Source organism: Rhea pennata, chromosome 20, assembly GCF_028389875.1.
Source record: "Rhea pennata isolate bPtePen1 chromosome 20, bPtePen1.pri, whole genome shotgun sequence".
In the NCBI taxonomy this organism is placed as follows: domain Eukaryota; kingdom Metazoa; phylum Chordata; class Aves; order Rheiformes; family Rheidae; genus Rhea; species Rhea pennata.
This window is the reverse complement of record NC_084682.1, coordinates 2,068,998-2,092,694: the sequence shown is the minus strand read 5'-3', so window position 1 is coordinate 2,092,694 and position 23,697 is coordinate 2,068,998. Positions and strand designations below refer to the sequence as shown.

The following is a 23,697-nucleotide window of genomic DNA, read 5'->3' as shown; positions in this document are numbered from 1 at the left end:
AAATATGTAATTGTCTAATAAAGCACATTATGAAATAAAGAATTCATTTGAAATACTAGAGATTACACTTTGAAGTGTAATGATATTGATACTTATAGGTGTTTCTTTCCAAGTTCCCTTTGAGTTCATTTCAAGAGAAGATATTTTACACAAGTTGTGTTTTTCCCACTCAGTCTAATATTTCATGCGTCCCTAAATCTGTAAAAACTAAAGAAAAGATATCTATAAACATATTAACTCTCTGATGGCTGCAGTTGAATTCAAAATTGCTGTAAACACACCAGCTGAATTTAAGGGAAAAGTCCTTCTTGCTATTAATAGGCTTTTCTGAATGGAAAATATCTTAATCGTCTGCAGAATATTTTGAAACGGGTTATTGGGTGAGTTTTCTTTTTTTTTTTTAATATTAGCCACACTGAGAATTTCATGGATATGGCTTCATTATGTTTAAGCCATTTTTGGTCAGTCTTTCAGAAGTTCTCCCGAGACACGGAGCGGTTTCACGCTGTCCGCGCGGAGCAGCCCAGCAGGCCGGTGCCCAGCGAGGCTGCGCGCTCCGGCGGCCACGCGCTCCACGTGCCAGCACCGACAAGCAACAGAAACAGCAACTTTTTTCCAGCTGCAGCCTGGAACAAGCCACTTCACAGTTTTGTCAGAAATGAAATGAGTTGTTTATTAAAAGCAAGATTTCATGGATCTCAACAAAGGGTTTATAAATCATGGCAAGAATTAAGGGAGTAAAAAGTGTACTAAAACGTCAATTAATAATAGTTATCCTCACTGGATTTAAAATATCAGGAGCGACTCTAACACAACACAATCTGAAACAGCTCCAACTACTAATCACAAAACCACTTCTGTGAGACAAATAACATTCACCCGGGGGGAAAAAGAGCACCACAGTGTAAAGGGAAGTTTTCCGAACACTTCTTAAAATTATGACATTTGCATTTTAATATTGAGAACTGAAATTAAATACAGGCCTAGAGAGCAAAAATACCTTTAAAAAAAGCAGTTTGTACAATAGCAGCTTTTATTGAAAAGGCAGATTTTGTTTCAAGTTTAATTAAATTGACATGTAATTAGAAAACAGTGTATTCCTTGGATTTTCAAGAGCTTCTCCTTCTCAACTGAAGGTTGAGCTTTGCTATAACTTCATATCTACTACACAGTTTTCAAGGAGGAGCTGCCCATAACAGACCCAGGTGAAGAGAAGCTGCTGCCAAAATTTAAAATTTCAGTGGAATGTTCAAGTGCAGAAAGTAACAATTCACATGCAACAAATAGTCTTCAAACTTAAATCAAATATGGACCAACAAGCTTGTGAGAATACTGAAAGCAAAACATGACGATGAACGGACAGGAAAACAGGTTGGAAGAGTTTGCTCACTAGCACTCCTACTGCCACAGAAACAGTAACTTCAGTTGAAACATACTATGATAGCATAAAAGCATTAGGAATAAAACTAAGCAAAGTGATATATAAAATAAATTAACCAAGCAAATAATCTCTTAAACTCCAAATATACATGAATATATACAAAAGTCACTTTCCATAGGTAATCTCAAGACAGATGCAGATAACACATATATTAAAAAGAACAAAAACAAACAACAAGTTTTTCACATTTTCCTAGTGAAGGAATACATCCAAAAATAAAGTTACATTCATAAAATTCAACACAACCGAAACAGAAGGCGGTACGCGGATTAACCTGCATGCAGACAAAGCAAGAGAATGTCATCTGATACAACGCACTGTAGAAAATACCGTAACCTTGGATACAGATCCCAAGGACACTGGGTCTTTGGCTAGCAATGTAACAGCTGAGATGCTGAATGCAACAGTGAGTCATTTTAATGACATGGGTTTGGAAGTGAAATGATCCTCCTCGTGCAATGCCCTTGTCAATGCATCAATGGTAAAACATTCAGTGTATTCCATGACGTAAAGGTGTTTAGAAAAAGGCTTTCTGCTTGCCACAAACGCATTATTATTGCCTGCTGCTTTCCCTTCAGTAGGGAGCAAGCAACTAGTAGTGTCATACTTCAGTAAGCTCTACTGCAATTATAATTGTAAATGTCTATTCGTTATTTTTTATGTGCCAAAAGACATGCTAGATACATCTTAGAGAAGAAACTTACTTGCTTAACAAATACTTTACAAGAAAAACATCACTGAAAAAGATTTTTATGACAATATAGCTGGTACTGTATTTGAAATACTGGTTGCTTTAAGTATCATGTTGCAGCCAGTTTTATTTGAGGCATTCTCTTTTAATTTAAAAAAAAAACCCTATCCAGTTAAGTGTTCAGGAACTGTGTTGGAAACCCAGGCTAAGAATAAACTCCCTTTTCCCAATACAGTATTTTAATAAGCAATAGCCTTTACATCAGCTATATACTCAAAACCGCTCGAGAAGCCTCCTTGCTAGCAGCAAGGCTAGGCATTTGCTTGAACTTAGACAAAGCTTAAATACTTTTTACAATTCAGGATGCAAAAGTGAGTGCTAACTTACTACACTAAGTAGACCTCAAGTATCAATGGGAATACTTTCAAGTGATGTATACAGCAGTTCCCAACTCTGAGGAAACACGCGCAGCACAAAGCTATAGTGCAGACTACTGCAACTATTCCATAGCTAATAAACAAAATAGCAATCAAAGAGTGACTGCCCCTTTTTTGATAATTACTGGGCAACAGAAGGCAGGCACTCACTGTCACACTACTGAGAACCTGCCACATGACTCGCTTGAGCTTGCGACTGGAGGCACAAGTTGCTTATTTTATTAATGAGCTAATTTCAGGCAGCGTGAAGATTTTAGTCTGTGTAAATAAGGGCCAGACACCTAGCACTCTTATTAGCCAACATTATTTCATTTGACATAATTAATAGCTTAATATAAATAAGCTTTTAATTATATAAATGAAGCATCATTTTTCTTTGTAATTTCATTTTCAGCAAATAACCACTGGTCAATGTCAGTTACTCATAACAGAGGCAAGATTCACTTGGAAAAGCTGTTGATAGCTTTGGAGAGGAGAAAGCTTCCCTAGAAATCTGAGAAACTTAAGTAATTCAACGAGTTAAGAAGTAAGTTGCACTAGATGCAAATACATCACATTTTGCTCACTCTAAGCTGAGTAAGGCTGCACAGTGGTAAGGCTCTTGAAAGAATGACACAAAGCTCCCACTGGAATAGAAATTCTGTAGCTAGCACTACATCTGACTGCACTGTCGTCTTGATGTTGTATCTGAAGAAAAGAAAAAAAACAGGTACTTTACGTTTATGGGTAACATTTTGTGACAGCCTGATAAACTAACCTTTTACTGTCCAGAGAGGTATACCTACCACAGGCAACAAAACGGCAGGTTTGCAACAGCCTGCTTCAGAAAATAACCTGCTTGAGTAAAGCAACTTCCAATGTTAGATCACACCTACCTATAGTATGAGCTAAGGGACATCTTGTACTGGCAGTTTTAAGAGTCAAGAACCCCGTTATTGCAGATAGCACTAGACTGCACCAGTTACCACAGGAATCCCATCAAGAAAAGCATACTGACATACAAAAGGATACTACATGCAGCAGCAAACACTCAGTATCAGTGGAGTCCAGTTTTCAACAGTAATGCAGCCACACGACTACTTAAGGGTAACGTGAAAGGCATAGCAAATCACATCCATAGTTTAGGACAACTCTAAGAAGGGAATTTGTCTAGTATTTACAACAGAACAGCAGAGATTGCGAGTTCTAAAATTCAGCTGCCTGTACTAAAGAATCAAGATACGATAACAAAAATTTCAACAATTTTTCCAAGCTCTTATTCTCCCATATTAACCAGTTATGTGTATGAATACAGTATAGTTTACAGTACAGAACAGTAGAAGTATAAATATACAATGACTCTCTGCAGTTCAATTCCTTAGTCAATAACTCGTTTTGCCTTGAAAGTTACTGTGGCTTGTGCATTGTAATAGTATAGCAGCAAATATTTAAAGAAAAACCATCATGGTCCATATACCAAAAATATTAGACTCATTTTCAAATGCATATTTCAAGTATTTAAATGGTCACTTCCATACAAATCTATCCAGCATTTCAGTTTTTCTTGGAAACTAGGTATTATCTCATCTCAGAGGTTTATGCACTTTGATTAGCAGACCGGTTTGATACAAACAGTAACCTACTTTCAGCTTGAGAAAGACTGAAATGCTGCATTTTGTGCCACTCTACATTTTTTTCCCAGAAATTTCTGAAGACCTCAAAATTCAAGTGAAATTCTTCATGGGGAGCTTGTATATTTGACCATAGCTTTAACCCACTGTTGTACAAAGATCAAAGCCAAGCATTTTGAATACTAATTACAGTTCAAAAACTATCACATTATTGCCCCAGGTGTCCTACATTAGTAGAGCCTGATAATCCATCTTCAGCAGAACTCCTTTCATAGCAAGTCTGGCAAAATGAGACCTGGAGGTTTTGGCTCCACACAGTTGATCCAGAAATTTGCACAGCTTGCATGGTACTGGTGCCCTCCATAAGCCAGTTTAAAGTTATCCGTTTCTGAATTAAAGGCCTAGAATAACAAGAATTGAAACAAGTGTGACAATCTCTTCTACTTCATGATCCAGAAGCTAGAATGGAAAACAGATATTGCACAAGTATTAACCCCAGAATGGCATAGCATGGAAGAACCGGGACCCTCTCACTCTGAATAGATCTCCACTTGCAGCAAGAGAGCAGCCAACAAACAGTATTCTATTCTAGTCTGCAAAATATTTGCAAATGGACAAAACTTCCAACCATCATACCCGATACCTACTTTTTCTGTTACAGCCTTTATTAAAAAGAGTGATCTGACTAGTATTCCATTTGATCTGAAACCAGGGAGTTAACTCACCTTGTTTCATTTACCTTCTACTAATTCCCCTACGTATCTACACAAAGGCTTGTTCTGCTAGCCAGTAGCTAGTTACTGCATTTATTTCACTGGGTTAAATTTTGCTATGGTTTAGACAAGTGCAACACTTGGTATCAGGGTTATCTGTCTACATTTCAGGTTGAATTTGGTCCACTTCCTCCTATTAAGTGCACGTACTTTACAAAAGGAACTTCTGGACAGGGAGTGTAAAGCTATCAACAAACCTAAAACAGGTTGATATACGTTGCTAGGTGGAGATATTGCTTAGAGGTCATGGCAAACTACAAAAAAATATTTTTTAAACTAGATCCTCTGAGATAAGGTTAATTTTTTGTTTTTCCTATTCAAAAAGAGAATGGTTAGCAGCTGTTCCTACTTCAAAAATATTTCTAACACTGCATGGCTACCTATTAAAAAGATTATTCTACCTCTCTTCCTCATGACCCCAGATTTCCTCCAAAGATTAAAAATAAAAAAAAGCCATTGCCTACTGCATATAGTCAAAAGTTAAAATATTTGTAGCAAACAAATTTGTAGCAAACTAACATTTCCCACCTTCTGTAACAGACAAACAGGCAGCTACAAATTCAGAAACTCACTGCACTGAATTTTCTACCACAAAACAGAAATAGCACAAAACCAGAAAGCTGTTCACAAGATACAAGCATGCAGACAAGACAAAAGGGAGGCTCTAGAGCATGTTAGTCGATCAGATTGAGTATTACAGTCACAAAAAATGACTAGAAGAAAAGGAGTCATGATTGATACAATTGAGAATGATAGCTGAAGGCTAGCCAGCAATTCAGCCTTCCACACTCAACTAAGAGAATGATTCTATAAGGGTTTTTTTTTTTAATTATTTTTTTTTACGGATTCATACTTTTCTAGGAAGCTCTTCCACAGGTTTCTCTTCTTTCTGAAATAATGTTGAAACCAAAAAGTCAACAAAACTGCTGATAATACATTAATTAGTTGATATTACTCTGCACATATCTTGGGATTCCCTCCCAGCTCTTCTAGCGGTAATAGTTCCCTTCCGACACAATCTTCAGAGATGCATTTCATAAAAAAAAAAAAAAAGAGTCTTCTTTTTCTTTTCTTTCTTTTTTTTTTTTTTTTTAATCTCTGTAGCCCAGTTTCATCCCTATTCTGAAGAGTTTAACTCCTCAATCCTTTATCCACAGTTGTTACCTGTCATACCCCAGGCCCAGTGAATATAGGCCCATCTATTGGTCAGATTCTGTCTTTGCTACTGTCAGTTACAAATTTTAGCCAGAAGATTTATAAATATACCCAAAGCTTAAACACAGTCAGACCTAAATTAAAAATGAGTTTGACAACAGAGACCATGATACTTGCTTTACTTCTGGAATCCACATTTAGGAGGCAAACCCCACAGGCAAGATCTTGGGCATTCTTAATGCCTGGACGTAGCATACAAGACGAGAAATCCAGCGAGTTTTCATCTGGCTAAAAAAAAAAAAAAAAAAAAAAAAAAAGAGAGAGACGGTAAAATTTAGGCATTTTTAACAACTGAAACAATTTTGGACATCATGATAAAAATTATCTATCTTGTTACTACAGATAGGTATCAAATAAGTAACATGTCAGAGACAATATATTACATTTTCTCAGATTGATGAATGATTTAATCAAAGCCATTAGTATATATTGCAAGCTTGCTATGCAATCTCCATCAACATTAAATTATAACTCCCATGATCTTGAAGAAGGATTATACAACAGAGGAAAGAATTTTTAAGTTCTACATTCCCACATCAAAAGAGGAAGAAACTTTTGAAGAAAGAGCACAGGCAGCTGCTGTTACGTTTCAACTGCAGTATATTAAGAATTGGATGAAGATAAGCAGTGGTATGCAACAACTATTTGTGCAGCTGCAAGGAAACAAGACATTGGCCAGCACAGCTTTCAATAGTATTTGAAGTGGTATCTGTATCAGTGTTTATTGTCCGGAATTCCATATTATTTCCTCATCACAAAAGAGCAGTTGTTACTCTTTCTGAAGGTTTTTCTGAATCTAGAATTGCACAGCAGTATAAAATGGAATATTAAGGCCAGCAAAATATTATAAGAACTAAGGTTACCAACTGCTTTATGGCATATACATGCTCAGGTTAAAGAGAGACAAAGGCTGAGAGAATAAGTCTGGAGATAAACAACTAAGAAAGCTTGGTGAATATACTAATTTTTGTTACACAATCTTACATTTCAGTCACAAAATAAATGGTAATTGAAATCTGTGTTGTATAAAACTGTTGAAGCTTTGCTCAAGCTTAGTAGTATAATCAGAAATCTCTTGAAATGTAAGAGGCTTTAAAAAATTTGCGTGGCATGCTAATCATGCTCCCCCAGCCGAATAGCTGGGCAGTAACTGGAATGCTGGCAAAAACTTAAAGTAGATCAATCAAATTAATAAATGTACTCTAGTATTTGTTTACCAAATGCAGGAGTGAGACAAACGAAAAAATTGTATTGTAATTTGCAATGAAAACTGCAAGGCTATGCATAAAATTACCTTATTAAAAAAAAATCCTTTAAAGGATTCCAGGCACATGCCTGTGAGCTAGGATACTTCTAGGTACTTAACTGGCACTTCTGCACCATTTAGGATGTGTGACTGCAATCTGAGATGAAGGTATGACTCCACACATGTCAGTGCTCCACATGGAGGCAAAACAACAGAAAAGGAATCAGGAGTCCCTGCCTTTTAAACAACTTAAGAGGAATCATGCATGTACGAGAAGTCAGTGTTTGCAGCTCCTGATGTGCTCAAAATGTAGCTGGACTGCTACAAGCCAGGAGCCACTGCAGCTCAGATGACATGTGGGCAGGCTTAGATGTTAAGGTAATACCTGTAATCTTCCAAGAAAAAGCACTTTAAGAACTAAATTTTAATTCACTTGCTTAAATCAATAATATCCTGATAGCTTTTTATATTAGTATCAACACTGTCAGATTTCCAATAGATGAATCCTAGTCTATCAACTTCATCTGCTAAGTAGTAAAATATTGAAAAGTATAAACTTCACATTCTGACATGAACTGTGTAACACAGTGTGTCACCAAAAATACCTGCTTGCCACCACTGTTGGCACTGGAGAGGTTTAAAAAGACATAGATGATGTGTAAAAAGGGATTGATAGTTTTTAATATCTATTGTGCAAGGAATGACCTAGGTCAAGATGGTTATTTTAAGCAGAAACCAAGCATTCAGGGTCTCATTTATAACAACTGTTTACTGAGGAGCAAAGGTTTTTAGCTGGCCATAATTGCATTGCAAGGAGCCACAAAATAAGATATTTAGTGAAAAGATCACAGTAATGACTCATTTATTGATGCTGATGTGATGCATTGATATTAACTTAATAAATAAAGACTCCTTATATATACCCTGAGTCAAAAGGATGCATTATGCTAGACCATTTGGTGCACCTACAGATAAGTGTTTCCCTAAAAAAGGGTGTTTTACTGTCGTTAAAGAAGGTCATTTTGCACATAATATTTCCTGCAACATAAACACACAGTTTACATGTAAACACAAAGCACATGTTTAACGGCAAATTGATTTCTTGCTTTCTGTCTTTGTACACTCTGCACCTGGTCCCAAAAATGTCTCTTTTCCTCTCACTTCCTTTGAGTACACTTCCTATCTGAGGCTCCTTCTCTTAATTACCCCTCAGAGAGCCCCTCACTGTCTCTTCCCATAGGGCTTGCTCAATTACATAGCAAGCTCCTACCAGGCTCCTCCTGTCTCAGATCAGTTGAGCTCCTTCTGGCAGTTCTGACCAGAGATGGAAAAATTATTTTGTCTGTAGCAGGAACCAAAACAAACTTACGCATTTCAAAATCAGAAAGGAAAGTATCTTAGTCATTCATGTGTTGCTACAGCGTGTGCTTCTGTATTGTGAGCATTAGAACTAACTGCAGGAATATTATAAAGATAACTTCCACACTAGCCTAGCTTCATACAATGGCTTATTTAAGTTTTAACAAATTTCCTTCATTGGAGAGGTTCACAGAAACATAGGATATCACCTAAGTCATTAAGACACTAAGATAACATCATGCTTGCATATAAATAACAGTTACAGAAAGCTTTAAACCTGATCCTACAGACAAGTGTATCTCCATTTTGCAAAAGGAAATATATAAAAAAAGGAAAGTTAGTACACTCTGTGAAGTCCTTTTACATGCAATTATAAAGTTTCTTCTAGAAAAGCCATAGCTTATTTTTGGTCTTACCGTTAAAGCAGCAAGTGACATGAAGCTTATTAGGTTGTTCCACACTTTATCAATATCCTTCAGAAGCTGTTGGAGTTTCTCACTGCACACAGCAGTTGCTTTGATACCCAGTTCAACTCTTTTCGTTACTCTATAGACTTCAACAACTCCTGTTGATATTAAACACAGTGGAGAACCACAGATAAGTTAACTGTAAGCAGACATTCCTGAAACTGTAACTCAAAAATAGCAGGTAACAGGCATGGCACATATAAAGGTGGTCATGGACCTTTATTTCAAAAGTAATTGTTACATTAATTTAGCAAAAGAATTGCTCATTATTTCAATGCAGGCACAGATTAAGCTAAAAAATAATACTATGCTGGGAAGAGCGATTATATATTAATATTTTTCAGAGGAGATCTTTTAATGGACATGGTAAATTAACACATACCTAATAAATATTCCATGCCTTGAGCAGACTGGATAACTTCAGTGCAAACGGATGAACTACTTATTCCATTTAAGGTATCATTTGCTTTCTTTATTACCTAGTGGAAATGAATTTCATAAAATGGTACTGTTATCTACCTTGAAGTACTTATTTACAAAATAGACTGTCACCAACACAAACGGTCTTAATTTGCCTTTTGTATTAAAAAAAAAAAACAAAAAACAAAAAAGGTCATACTCCTTCACATGATTTTATACATTTATGCTGGAACTTTATGTTGATCAGGTAAAAGTATAAGCTTTCAAAACTTCAATGCATTCCTTCAGATATTTTCATTACTAAAGTAATACTCTTAGTGTATGCATGCTTTGGTATCTATTTTAATAAAAACATTTACAATTTTTGCTCACATTCAAATGTGAAAATGAAATCCTAAGGAAAACAACTCTGGCTGTGAAACACCTCTCACATTACCAAAACAAATTAATGGCCTCTCCACCTGCCATACTGAACAGCCCTGTTTCTCAAAAAGTCAGTTTTCTCAATTCAAAAAAGCCAGGTGCCGATATCAATGTCCCTAGCAGCACGCCTTGTTAGGTCACTCACAACACAAGCACACCAAATTAACCACTCATTTGAAAATTCAAGTAAAAGCCAAACTGATCACAAATGACAGGTAGATTAGTATAGGATTTTAGCCGAGGAGGTGTCACTTCTACTGTGTGACAGCTTTTGGCTTAAAAATTGTAATCACCTTAGGCTGATTCACACCCTTTCTATGCTTATATGGTCTGAAACATTGAATAATGTTGTACATACAGGAAGGAGGGAGTGATTTTGGAATAGGTGACACACTTACTTGCAGAGCACTTTCCAAGCATCTTTGCCATTCATACGCATACCTCTCACTTTCCTGTTTGAAAGAAAAAGATAGTCTGAATCCCATTCTTACAACTTTATCCTATTACAGTAGATGCACAGAAGACAGGTATATAAAGCAACTATTTACAGGTTAGGTATAAAAATGTCTTTAATACCTATTTCTAATTTTTTTTCATTCTCTAAATATTCTCTTTTAATTTTAAATTTTGATTTCTGGGTGTTAGAACTTGTTTCAAAAGAAAAAAAAACACGATTAGGTAAAAAGTTTGAATTGCACACTCGTACTCCAGACATGTTTGTTACAGTTCTACTGTTACCAAAATGGGGATTAGCAGAATTTAATCTGAGTTGTTTTACTATCAGTTCTCAACATGCATGAGAGAACTAACTACCAGGTAGTCAAAATAGTTAAGCCCCTTCCCAGAGCCAATGGTCTCAGAGCCAAAACTGGGATTAGATTTCAGTCGTAACAAATTTTCAGTCACAAGCTTAGACAACAAGTTCAAGTTACTCTGATGGTTTCAGACAACAGGATTCTTTCCATATATCACAAGGATTTAAAGACAAAAAGGAAGAAGCCCCTTTAATGAGTAGTTTCCAGTGAAAACACCTAACCTTTCCCAGATTTTGTTTTAAAACCATGCCCTAAATTAAAAATATCTGAAGTCCCAAACAGCTAGGATACAGATCACCTTTAATACCACTGATGGACATCACTATTGGTTTACTTGCATTTCCAATAACTCCTTACCTCAACTTCCCCAGTTAAGTCTTTGTATTTGTCTCTGATGACGGGCAAAGCAGGCTTCTCACTTAAAGTATTTGAACGATCTCTAAATGGTTGCTCCAAAACTGGTAAAGGTGAAGAGCGGCTTATTTCTCTGTCACCTAGGCTTAAGCTCCTTTTATGAGATCCTAAAAATGTTAGGATATAAACTAATTATTCTTCTATGTATAAAGACAGAGACTATTTAAAACAAAGAGTGGCAGCAAGTGATATACTACCACTCTAGAACAAAGCCTTCTATTTACTCAATGAATGATGCAAATTTCCCCAGTTTTTCAGTTCTTACAAATTTTTGATATAGTAAGTTTTTATATCCAGAAAGATGTTTCTAGATATAAAAAGTTTCAAATGCTATAAAAATAGTGAGAAGATTCAGCTTCATTCCAGTAGTCTTTGGAACAATCCCCACTGGCCAATTTGTAATTCAATTAGACAAATAAGCATTCAATAAATATATGCATTATGAGCTTCTTCCACCCCAAACATGCCTACCTTGTACAGACAGGTCAAAGGTAGCTAGTTCACTCTTGATCATTTCTTCACTAGATTTCATCTTGCCTTGGGAAGTTGCTACCAAGAAGTCAAATTTGCTGATTTTTGGCTTTTCACTTTGGAATTCCCCAAAGTCATCTGTGGACTCTTTTCGCATTTCAGAAGAAATACCGCTAGCAAGAAAGTCTGCCTCTTGATTTGTGTCACTTGCTGCTGCTGCATCTTGTGCTTCTGATGAAGGTCTCGCAAAATCACCGAAGTCTCCAATGTCATCATCCCTTGGACCACTGCATATTGGGCCAGAGTCTTTAAAGTTTGCGAAGGCTGCAAATGGAACGTCCTGTAAAGCATCCTCACTAGAAAAGGTTGTCACTTTGGAAACTGTTGTCATGGTAATGTTTTCTGAACTGCCAAACAAAGTCTCCTTCTTCTGGAGGACTGAAGTGGCTGCAGAGGATCCGCTTCCTGAAGGCTGGACAAAGGAAGAGAGCTTCTTGCCCTGATGAATGTCTTCTTTGTCAGACCAGTCATAGCTTGCCAGGCTGCTGACTGCAGACCCACTGTTATAGCTTCCAAATGGGGCACATTTTAAGTCATCTATATCTGAGAAAAACAAACCCCTGCAATTAGATGCTGAAGTTCAACAAAAGCAGATCTCTCTACATTGCATAAAAATAATAGCAGTTTGCTAAGGGTCTTAAAGAATTGCAGAAACAAATGCAGTGAATTGTTTCAGTGAGGCTTAAACTAGAGTTTGCAAAAAAGTAATCTGAAAAATAGCTAAGTATATGTTAAAAATATTCTGTTTAATAGATGTAAGCCTTGTCCTTTGAATATTGCCTTGTATTTTAAGCTGAAAGTCACCATCCAATTAAGAAGAGTGAAGAAACAAGCTAAAAAAATGTATACATTTTTAGACAGTACACAGTGCACAGATCACCAGTTTCAGTTTTCTGATACTGGCTGCAGAATCTACAAGCAAATTGTAAACATTAGCAACTCAAACATCTAATCAAATTATTCCATCTTATCAAAACCAACTACACAGAAAACTAGACTAACTTTCCCATCCTCTCAGATAACGTATTAACTAAGTTCAGTTTTATATCCATGCTTTGATACAAATAAAATATGAAAATGTGCTTCAAGAATTAAAAAACTCAACAAATTATGTTTAAGGTTATCAGCTACAGCAGTGCTGCATGACTGACTCTTCAAACTTAAAAGTTTCAGGAATGACATGAATATTACAAAGATCTTGTTTTAGCTTTTACATTTGCAGATAAGTATAGAAAAAAATCCAATTATTTTGCAGAAGCTCCAAACATTTATACTCACCCAGCAATTATATAGGCCAATAGGTTCTTCCCACTGCCATAAGCAGGTATGAGAAAGAGTCTGTTTGCTTACATTAAACCCAGCAAAGGAGACTACACAGAGATACAGGTTCTGCTAGGCTTTGTCTGCTACTCATGCAACTTATCTTTCACATTTAGACTGAGACTGATCCACAGAGAAGGCATAAAGAGTCAGGGGCTGGATAGCTTTCAGTAAAGCATTTTAAAAAAACCCAAACCTCTACGATACTACATTTGGCATTTGTTTTCCAGCATTACCAATTGTCAGTTTGGATTAGACACTCAGCTGCTGCTCAGAGCCCGCTGTCAAATGGTCTCAAGGTAAAGCAAACACAAACCAGAAAATACATTCTCTTAGCGTCGTTTTAGCTGAGACTATTCTGATAAACATTATGGTTTTAACTGGCTGGCACGCAGTAACAGCAACTTCGGTTTAATACAGACAGGGTGGAAACAAGTTGACATTCCAGCTGCCCTTTTTATTCAATCTGGCTATGCTAGCCTGAGGATTAAGCCACGTTAACAAAACATTTCTGCCTTCATTTATTCATTTTACTGGAAAGGGAGAGTACTCTATGCTTTAGGCTGCTTTCCAGGTCTGACCCACATCAATGATTAATTAAGAAGTCTGACAGTTGTACAAAATAACGATAAAAGAGTTTAATGGTTACTACAATAAAGTGAAAAGCCCCTTTGCAATAGGCCAGTGAGGCGTAACGCAGCACGTATCAGATACTCCTAAGAGATAGGTTTCATGCAGCTACTGCATTTGCACATATTATGGCATTTCAGTAATAAACATTAGCACCTTGCATATATGCTGCAAGATTTCAAAGCGCCATTCACCTATTAAATCTGTGGAGCAGGCAGTTTACAGAAGGGTAAAACAGATGAGAGATGAAATCACCTGCTTAGAGCAAAACTGAATGGAAACAAGGCTCCAAGGTAAAAAGGAGCTAACTTGCAAGAGATCAGTAATTCATCACAAGAAATTACATTTTGGTCTCTCAAATTTAAATTTTCACTTAGAGAAGTTAAATGAAAGTTTCTCTCATGTTAAAAAGACTACCAGAAAAAAAAAGTGATAGTCAACTGTAATTATTACCGGGAACTTGAAAATACCACAGCGTAATACACAACCTCTTTATTTCAGTAGTGTTGCCTTCAAATCCCAAAGATTTTGGGGCTCCAGTATTCATCAAGATATGAAGAGTGGTGATCCTACTATGAAGATCTGCACAACCTATCACAAACGATTCCTTTGATAATCAGTAAACGCTTGAGTTACACACACAACCTAAAGGAACGGGTCAACGTTTTCTTCCCGGTCTGACCCTGGCTCTCGGGCATACGGCGTCAGTGGCAGGTTCAGGGGGGAAGCCGATCTCCCAAAGCTTTGCCTGTAATCGATAGGTCACTGCAGCTTATTTTAATTCTTCACAAACCAAGAGTCAAGATTCTACATCTGAATTCAGGCAGACATGAAACCTACCTGTGTAAGTCTAAGAGCTGGGATAAAATGTTATAGTTCAATTTATATATTTTACTCATTTGAATAGTTTCACTGATTACAAAAAATATTACTCTAATGAATACACTTTCATAAGAGTTTTACATTACAGAGAGAATATATTTGGAGACAGAGTGTTCATACCTAAAGTAGTCCTAGCACAATTTATTAAAAAGTACAAAAATAAGAATGTATGTGCCACTCTCCATAATTCAAAGTAAACTAGCTTCTATAAAATTTTAAATTCTATTTTTTTTTTTTGTGGGGGGGGGAAGCACTGTTTGCTAAAATTTGCACTGAATTTGTCACAGCTTAGATGCTTTTGCATAGAGGAAGTAGAATCATACTGTGTGATAACTATGGTAAAAGTAAAGGCTTATCTAGGCTCTTAATTCACTTGTTGTGTAATGAAAAGAAGAGAAAGAAGACCGAATTCCTTTTCTCCTGACAGGTAGCAGAGCAGCTTGCCACCAGACAAATAGGCAGAGAAGCAGTTTTCCTGTGAAAAGGCCAACAGAACTCTTTATGACATGGTACCTTCATTATTGGCAGGAAGATTGTTTTATTAATCACAGTTAAGAACTGTTCCTGCAGCCTTTTTCTTTGAGGCCACAAATATGATTAATGAATTAAAAAAGCTCCAGTTAAAACACTGTAATTATAATCTCTGGTGTAATAAAAACTTCATTTTATATTATTGCAATTCAATATTAAAAATGCACATGTATCAGTAATATTTTTTTCAAAACAAGAGACAATTAAGTGGAAAAAATTTTTGAACTAATTCTAAGTAAGCATCACACTTTGCAAAATCAGCTACTGCTACTTCCTCCTGCAGGAAACTTTTAGCAAGAACAGAAACTTCATGAAAGTTATGCATGAAATTTTATCAGAGAATGAGCAAAAACTACATCCACTCAAAACTGCCAAGGCTTTTCTTTCAGGATATACAATTTTCCTTGCTAAGGTTAGAAGTGAAGTTATTTCTTATAAAAAATAATATTCCATTAAAAATTGCAAGTTTTCATAACAAAGAAGTATTTTACAGAGTAGAAAGAGCAGAAGCAATCTGCTATTTGGGCTTCTCTTTTTTGATTTTTAAAACAATTTTTAGCATTCTAATATCATCTGAGCAAAATTTCAGGTTTTGCTGAGCTAAACTCTGTTAATACTTTTTGGAAAGCATACAGCAAATTGTCCTGTGGAAGCATCTTAAAATGATGTGTTAAGAATCCTCTAAGTCTTCCCCAAGAGATACTCAATGGATTTCAGTGAAACATATTGTAACAAAACAGGATTTCTTAGTAACCTCAGTAGCCGTTCTGTGGTGTCTTTCAGAAAGAATACAAGAGATTTGGATTTATTTTTGTTGTAAAAATCCAAAAGCTGTAACTCCCTATATGGTTAAAGCCACATGTAATTAGTGCTATCAGGTTTCCATTGGCTAGACCACAAAACATCCATCAGAGAAAGCACAATAGATATAGAGCCTCAAAGCACTTAAGACCTGGTTCGGGGTGGGACGAGGGAGATGAGTATGTATGTAGGCATTCATAAAATCAAACTCAGATCCATTCAAATATGCAATCACATTTTCATGTTAGGTTGGTACATTAAAAGTATTTTCTAATGAGCCAGGAATGGAAAAAGTGATCTTCACAGTATCATGCCTGAGTGCATTAAGTTTCTGAAGATTTTAGGAGCACAGCTCAGTTTGTATCTCTTCCAAAGCAAAAGGTTTGACTTATTTACCATCTACTTCCCATCTATTTTGAGCCACCAAAACCATGTTCCCTGCTAAGCATCAACCTGCCTGGTAATCGCTCGGGGATAGCCACAGCGCTAGATGTCCGCCGTACAGCTGTTAACGAGAGGTAGTGATACTTGCCAAGGAATGGAAAGAAGAAAACTGAGAGGACAGAATAGATAAAACACTTTTCCAGTGTTATCTAATCTACAGAAAAACTTGACATACTTCATTTGAGCCAACTACAACAACTTGTTTCAACCACCATGGATTCAGTTATGTCTGGAAGCAATTTACAAACTGGAATTCTCTGTGTCAGTGGTTTAATCATTCACAGAAAACCTTCAACAGCATTAGTGATATTCTAAGGAAAAAGAGATATGACAATTCAGAAGGTATAATATATATTTTATCCAACATAGGATACTTGTACTTTTATATTTCTGTTTATATTCAGCTCAGATAAATAAATACAATTACTCCATCATTTGCTGGTTGTTAAGGCAACTCGGGTGATAGCTAGTTCTGTTTCTAGCGGAACAGCATCAGCACACTAAAAATCCCACTCGAGCACTTGTTAAACTGGAAATATTGCTAGCAGCCTGAGCAGAAAGTCCAGAGACTGGATGGCCACAGACAGCACCTCCTGGCTCCTTCCAGCGAAGACTGTCCTGATAAAGACCAAGATGAAAACTGGAAGAATACAGACACTTTACTACTGTGATCTGAATCATGCCTATCAGCAGTCAGAAAAATTCAAAGCCCATTTCTCAGTTGGTGAAGTCTGGAATGGCTACTCCAATTTACTCCTGTTCAGGAATGGCAGTATCTATAGAGTACTGCTAATGTGAAATCAAGAATGCTGAATAACTCACTTAAGATTAATTAAAATACAGGAAAGTGGAGAGAAAAGCCTTCAAACCTTGTGGAATTAAGAAATCCTACTAATTATTTTTTATTATCATGATTAACAATGTTTCACAGCAGAATAAAGACTGAGCTTGCATTAGAAGTTGGGAGACAGCTCAGTTAAATCCTTTCAAATCCTGCACTAGCATTCTGAATAGTTGCTGTGTACATCTGGGCCTTTTTACTCAACTTGGAATGCTTTCAAGAAACACATACATATCTTCGGTTCTTAGAACCCTTAGCAAGATACGCGTTTTAAAGCCCTTGTATTTGTAGAATTATTCTCAATGAGACCAAGGGAGTGAATTTGACTGTCAGGCCTGGGCAAAAATGTAGTAAGATACACAGTCATGAACATTGCTCTCCTTCCTCCAGGTGTGATTAGCTGAACAAATACTAATAACACAGCCTTACAGAATTAAACCTCTCAGGTTTATGTTCAAGCCTTTGGTTTAAAAGGCTTTAGGGCCAGACATAATGTATTAGTTCTCCAGAATGAAAGAGCTTTTTCTTTTAAAGTATCTCAAGATTGTTGTAAAGAGGAAGCTTCTAGCTTCTAGTCTAGTTTTTGCTCTGGGGCAAGGAAGTAAAAAAAAAAAAAAAAAAAAAAAAAAAAAAAAAAAAAAAAAAAAAAAAAAGTTTGCAGTGGCGTAACATTTGATCATTATTCCACATCTCAATTATTTCTAATTTTTCACTTTGTCTGCTAATTTGACAATAATCCAAAACTGCTAGTGGCCCAGAACTTGAAAGAATTCAAAGTGACATAATTATGTAACACAAATTTGCAACTGTCATCTGTGTTTGAAAGAACTTCAATATTTAGTAAGGGAGGACTTTCTGAATAGAGAAAAAGGAAGCAGGGCCCTTTTGAGACATTCGTTAACTTGCTCTAGATTAGCAAAATAAATATCAGAATATTTTTAATGGTCTCCTATTCATAAGGGCCAAGATAGCCACATATTTTCCCAAGGGCCTTCTTCACAAAGTCACAGTATAACCTTGGCTGGCAGTAGGCAAATACAGGTGAGGAGATAACAAGACAGAGATACAGTATTTTTGTCTTCAATCAAACCACCACCATACCCTCAACACCAACTCACAGAAATCAGCCTGAATCCCCATATATCTAGTCTATTAAGTCCCTCTCTCAAAAACTGCTCCAAATAGTTTTATTTAGCCTGATATTTAAAGTTTCAGAAGTATGCAGACAGTGAGGTCAAAGCAGTCAGTTCAAAATGTTTAAAGAGCTGGAGCCCCTGGGTTCATTGCTCTACAAGAGAAAGGTACTCACCCGTTTAAGGGATACTATAACTTTAAACTTTGTATTTTTTAGAAAAAAGAAATACATTGCTGGATTGCAAACAAATCACACACATCCCCACACTTTCAAAATATGCCAAGATAATATTTATTAACACAGCAGGACTTACAGGTCACAAAAGATAGTGATACATAGGAGCTTTTAAGGGCGTTATCAGAATAAAGCATGCAGATCAATACTTGCAGAAGAGATATCAAAGCAGATCTGAGAAGGCACATTCACACAGGAAATGTTTAGTTGAAATAAGACATTAGAAAAGCAGCAAAAAACCTGAATTTGATTAAAATATACAGAGATCTCCAATTATGCCAAAGAAAAGGTATTTTACAGATTTGTAAGTGCAGCAAGCTGGATAACCCTTTGAGAATACTCTGATTGAGGGTATACTCTCACTGCAACATTCAACAGAACTCAGAACAAATTAGGCTCATACAGCGTGACTAGATTCTAATTAAAATGCTTTAATCTTGGAGTAAAAGGTAAATTTGGTTTCAAAGAAGCAGCCTCGTTAAAATTAACGACATGCAGCCAGTGCTCAAAGGGTTATACCAAGTATAGGCGAGAAAAACCAGGCAACATTAGTATAATCTACCTTCCACACAAAGAATTATAGCAAAATTTAAAGAGACAGTATCCCCTTTGGAGAGGGCAAAACTGGAAACCTTTCCTCCCTCAGAGGCAGCGGTCAGTCACGTGGGAAGCGACTAGATGTCCCCTTTCTAATTCCGGCCATAAACAACCTGCCTGCCCCTACCCAAAAGCTACCTTAACACAAATCTCAACAAGCAAAGGGTAAAGACGTCTGTATCAATACATCAGAGAAGCCAAGTAATTTAACAACCTCCCATCCTACTGCTATACTCCATTTAAGACATTACACAGTGCTTGCAAACCACATGGTTCCCAATAACTAGCCTGTCATTTCTCAATAGTGAGGACTACAAAGGGATACTGTCCCTTTTGACATCAGATTTACAGATCAAAGAAAATAGAAAAAAAATCTGCTTTTTCAGTTATGTCAACTAAAAAAAAAAAAAAAAAGACTTGAACATCAGCAGTTCACAGCTTGAAATGTATCAAACATACATAAAGGAACACACCAGCACAGAAGTATTTGTAACAAATAGTTCAGAGCAAGCTCCCTTGTGAGATCAAAACGGAATCAAAAGGAGTAAAACTCTTCCTGTGGAAAAACATCTAGCTTGGCACTGTAAGAGAATACAGGCTTGCTTTATTTAAGTTTAATAAAAATAGCTTCTAATTAATACTTTAGAGTTCAAAAGTTTAGCAACAAGCACATGATCGGCTAACTCCTCTAAACAACAACAACAAAAAATCTTTCCTGCCGCAAATGGCAATTGTTAATACTGATTTCTGTGGCCAAAACTCACATATAGTAGAAGAGCTACGTAAGTCAGGCTACCACCAAAAGAGGCTAGAAAAATATTAGGAAAAAGTGCTTCCAAAACCAAAAGTAAACATTCAAGAATACACTGGAGGTGCTACGCTTTCGACAGCTCACTCAACTTGGAATTTTACCAAGCAGTAATATGAAAATTAAATGTCTTTGCTAATAAAATTATTCCTGATATTTTGTACCCTGTTTAGAGTATCTTCCATGTCAAAGTTGCCAACTTAATTTTCTTTCCCCTACTTAAAAATATCATATAATGCAAAATTACAGTACTGTATATTTTCTTTACCCATATCTGCAAAAATGGAAGAAATATCTCATATGGAAATAACCAATTCTTGCAGTAACAGCTTTTAGATTTACAGTTTATGTACTCCTCCTGTTCAGAAAAGCCTCTGACTGCATAATACTTGTCACTAGAACACAGTAATGGTTCCCATATTATTGAAGGCCACAAAACATGTAGCTACATCTTATCTTCCTATGTACACATGAGAAGAAAAAGCAGGACACTTTGGAAATTCGTTTTATGATATGCAGTCAGATTGGAGATGGTTAATTCATTCTCTCAGGAATATTTTTATAAGGGGAAGTTAAAGAAGGTTATAACCTGATAGAGTGAAAGTCCCTTGGTTTGAAATTTAGGTCCAAAAGCTACCGATACTTATACTAGCATTTACAAGTCCTTTGCACAATTATTCCAATAAAGGTTTTAATTCTAAAAAGCATGTGCAATACTTTCATTTGCAGTCCTGCAAAATACTGGCTACACAGATTAAGCCCCACCATAACAGGAATACACTGCTGTTGTTGATTAGACAGGTTTTCATTAACAGCACAATTAGTGTTCTGCCTACCCTTTTAGAAGCACAGAGCAGGTTAAGCCCCCAAGCCAAATGCTTTGTTGAAACCAAGAGATTAAAGCAAGACACACTGCCACTCATCTAGCTCATATAAATGGAACAGCATTGTTTACATTAGAAAATTTCCCACTCAAATCCCTAACAGGTATCATTAACATAATGTTGTCATACCTCAAAAATAAATTGGAATTGAGTTCAAACTGACCAATCTCTTTATAGTCATCTAAGACAAAAAAAAAAAAAAAAAAAAAAAAAAGAAAGAAAAAGAAAGAAAAGTAAAAACAAACCAAACCAAAAAACACTGCCCTTTTAAGGGGTTGGTGGCTAGCAGGTGCACAGATTCAGAAGCCCTTCACTATTGAAAGACGAGTGCATAATACTGTAATTTAGCACACACAAGAATACTGAGATCTCCATCACCTACATTACCAGAGCAATCTAACCAGTTCCTCACCTGCTGCTGGTGGATGCTGGCCACTAACTGTTGGCAAATCCAAAGAGCTATCAGACATGACATGCTTAAGATCTCCTCCCACATCAGCCAGTTTCATGTCAAACTGAACAGACAACGCATCTTCAGAATCCTCCTTGCCAACACTGCTGCCACCAATGGAAGGGAGATCTAGAGACTTCACTGAAGCAGAGTCTTCTTTGGCCTGCTTGAAAGCTGCCACTTTGTCTACCAATGACTTATCCGCACTGTTGCACGTGGAAGAAAACTTGTTAGAGTGAAAGTCAGCAAAATCGTCATCACTCTTCACTGAAGAAAGCGTGTTGTCCTTCCCTTCCTCAAAGCCTACTCCAGAGCCTTCCAGAGAAAGCTGTTTGAAGATATCATATTTAGTGGGTGTAGCAGTGGTGGCAGAATTCTGCCCACTCTTCACTGTGCTGGCAGATGAGCCAGACTGAGGAACAGGGCTGGCCTCCAGTTTAAGTGCATTGTATTTTTCATCTGTTTTTTGTTCAGAAAACCCACCACTATTGTTGAAAGCCATAAAATCTGCAAAGTCATCTTGTCCACAGGCTGTCGTGCAATTAGAAAATTCTCCAAAAAGGTTGAACTCTCCAAAGTCATCAGCTAAACTTGAGCTTTTGCTGGGTGCTGGCTGAGCAGTAGTAGATGGAAGTGGTGGCAAAGGAAAAGAGGTTGATTTTGATGTACTAAATGCAGGTGGAAATGATAGCTGCTTGTTCTCTCCAGTAGAAGAAAAGAGATCCAAGTCTGCTAGATTCAAAGAGGTCTTTGCTTGTGTTTGCTGTTTTGACTGAACAGGTAGAGAAGGAAAGGATGTAGGGAAAGTTTTGTCTTTTGTAGGTGGCTCTAACGGTGAGATACTGTCAGCGGTTTTAAAGTCTGTGAAACCGTCATCAGTTCCTGTAGACTTGAATTCTGCAAGGTTATCTCCTGAAGAGAAAAAGAACAAAAAAAAAGATACTGCAATGACAACAAATACATCATATTCACACCATGCAAGCAAGCAAGCAAATTATTTCATGCAATGTCAGAAGTTTTTATGCATACTATTTAAATTAAGAGCTCAGGATGCAAGTAGAACTGCAAGCTCAACTTCTATGAACCACACAAGTTTCAGGGTCAGTGATTCTAACATTAATTCTAGCAAAACTTAAGCCCTTCAAACAGCCTCAAAGTCATTAAATTCCCTTTACACTGAGTTAGTATCAAGCACACCACAAACAACAGATTCAAAGGTGAACAGTGCTGTCTCATTCAGCTCCTGAATACATTTTTCCCCACCTCCTTCTTCTCATATTTGCCAAGCAAATAATGTAATCTTGAATTTCATTTACACCAATATTGCATTTGTTTGGCTACAGAAGCAATCTCCCCCCCTTCCTCTCTTCAAAACATTTCACAAATACAATTTTTTCATAGGATGTCAGCAGGAGGCTGAGACAAAAGCAGCCCTGTTCATGAACTGACAAGGGAATATAGGGAGGAGAAACTAGATTTGACTGGTGGCAGAAGAAGGTACTTGCGGGTTGGGGGATGACATCTAAGAAGGCTGAAAGCCCAGCAAGCCTATTCATTCCTGCATAATGGGGAACCCAAAGGATTGCAAGAGGCAAAGCCCCAACCCCTAAAAGAATGCAAGCTTGTTGTTCTAATTTGTTATCTTAGAACATTTTAAAACTCATTTTAATTATCATTTTTTCCTTCTGTCAGGTTCATCTAAATATACAATAAAGTTAAATGATCAGAACTTAGAAGTAAACTCAGTTAACTCAAGGATCTTACAGCTTCAGCTAAAGGCTGATTTTTTTTTCTGGGAAGCTTGGAGTTGGACTTTCATATGAACATGAAAATCATTATGATAATGTGCAGATCTCTAGTTCAGCTACATACTAAATGCAAGATAGTGCTATGAAAAGGATTATAATTTAAACCTGATTGAACATTATGTAACAATATTTTCATTGAATTGACAATGAATATTTTGGTGTACTAGTTTCATAAATGTCTTCCCTTTCAAATACAAATTTTTATTTAAAAAAATCTTAAGTATGTGAAAAACAACATGGAAAAATGTTGAGCTGTTTAACCCATTCACCAGCATGTATTTGCTTAGGCTATTTGTAATTTTAAAGTATTGATGCATATTTTACGACAAGTGTCCAGTACTGTATATGAACATATTTTGTCCTATTTTAAAATACACTATTAACATCTGTGAAACTGATTTAGTTCTTAAGCTAACATACTGTATCATATTTTAACTTAGTTTAACCAAGATGTAAAAGAATACTTGTAATGGTAGTAAAAGACCATGA

The 23,697-nt window shown here is 36.5% G+C and overlaps 1 protein-coding gene across 6 annotated transcripts in view; it reads right to left on the bottom strand.

Moving 5' to 3' along the window:
* Window positions 1-1,015: 1,015 nt before the first annotated feature.
* The window catches only part of SYNRG (synergin gamma), a 42,420-nt gene continuing 19,738 nt past the window's right edge, over window positions 1,016-23,697 (bottom strand). For 3 of the 6 annotated variants that reach the window (XM_062592413.1, XM_062592416.1, XM_062592418.1), the window contains 9 exons: window positions 21,362-22,312; window positions 11,783-12,385; window positions 11,255-11,418; window positions 10,481-10,534; window positions 9,622-9,718; window positions 9,189-9,337; window positions 6,273-6,395; window positions 5,806-5,841; window positions 1,016-4,580 (listed from right to left, as the gene is read on the bottom strand). In XM_062592413.1, coding sequence (XP_062448397.1) covers window positions 4,449-4,580; window positions 5,806-5,841; window positions 6,273-6,395; window positions 9,189-9,337; window positions 9,622-9,718; window positions 10,481-10,534; window positions 11,255-11,418; window positions 11,783-12,385; window positions 21,362-22,312 — 2,309 coding nt within the window. In that variant the 3' untranslated portion in view covers window positions 1,016-4,448. The remainder of the gene's footprint in view (window positions 4,581-5,805; window positions 5,842-6,272; window positions 6,396-9,188; window positions 9,338-9,621; window positions 9,719-10,480; window positions 10,535-11,254; window positions 11,419-11,782; window positions 12,386-21,361; window positions 22,313-23,697) is intronic. The other 3 variants (XM_062592415.1, XM_062592419.1, XM_062592414.1) reach the window with 2 other exon arrangements.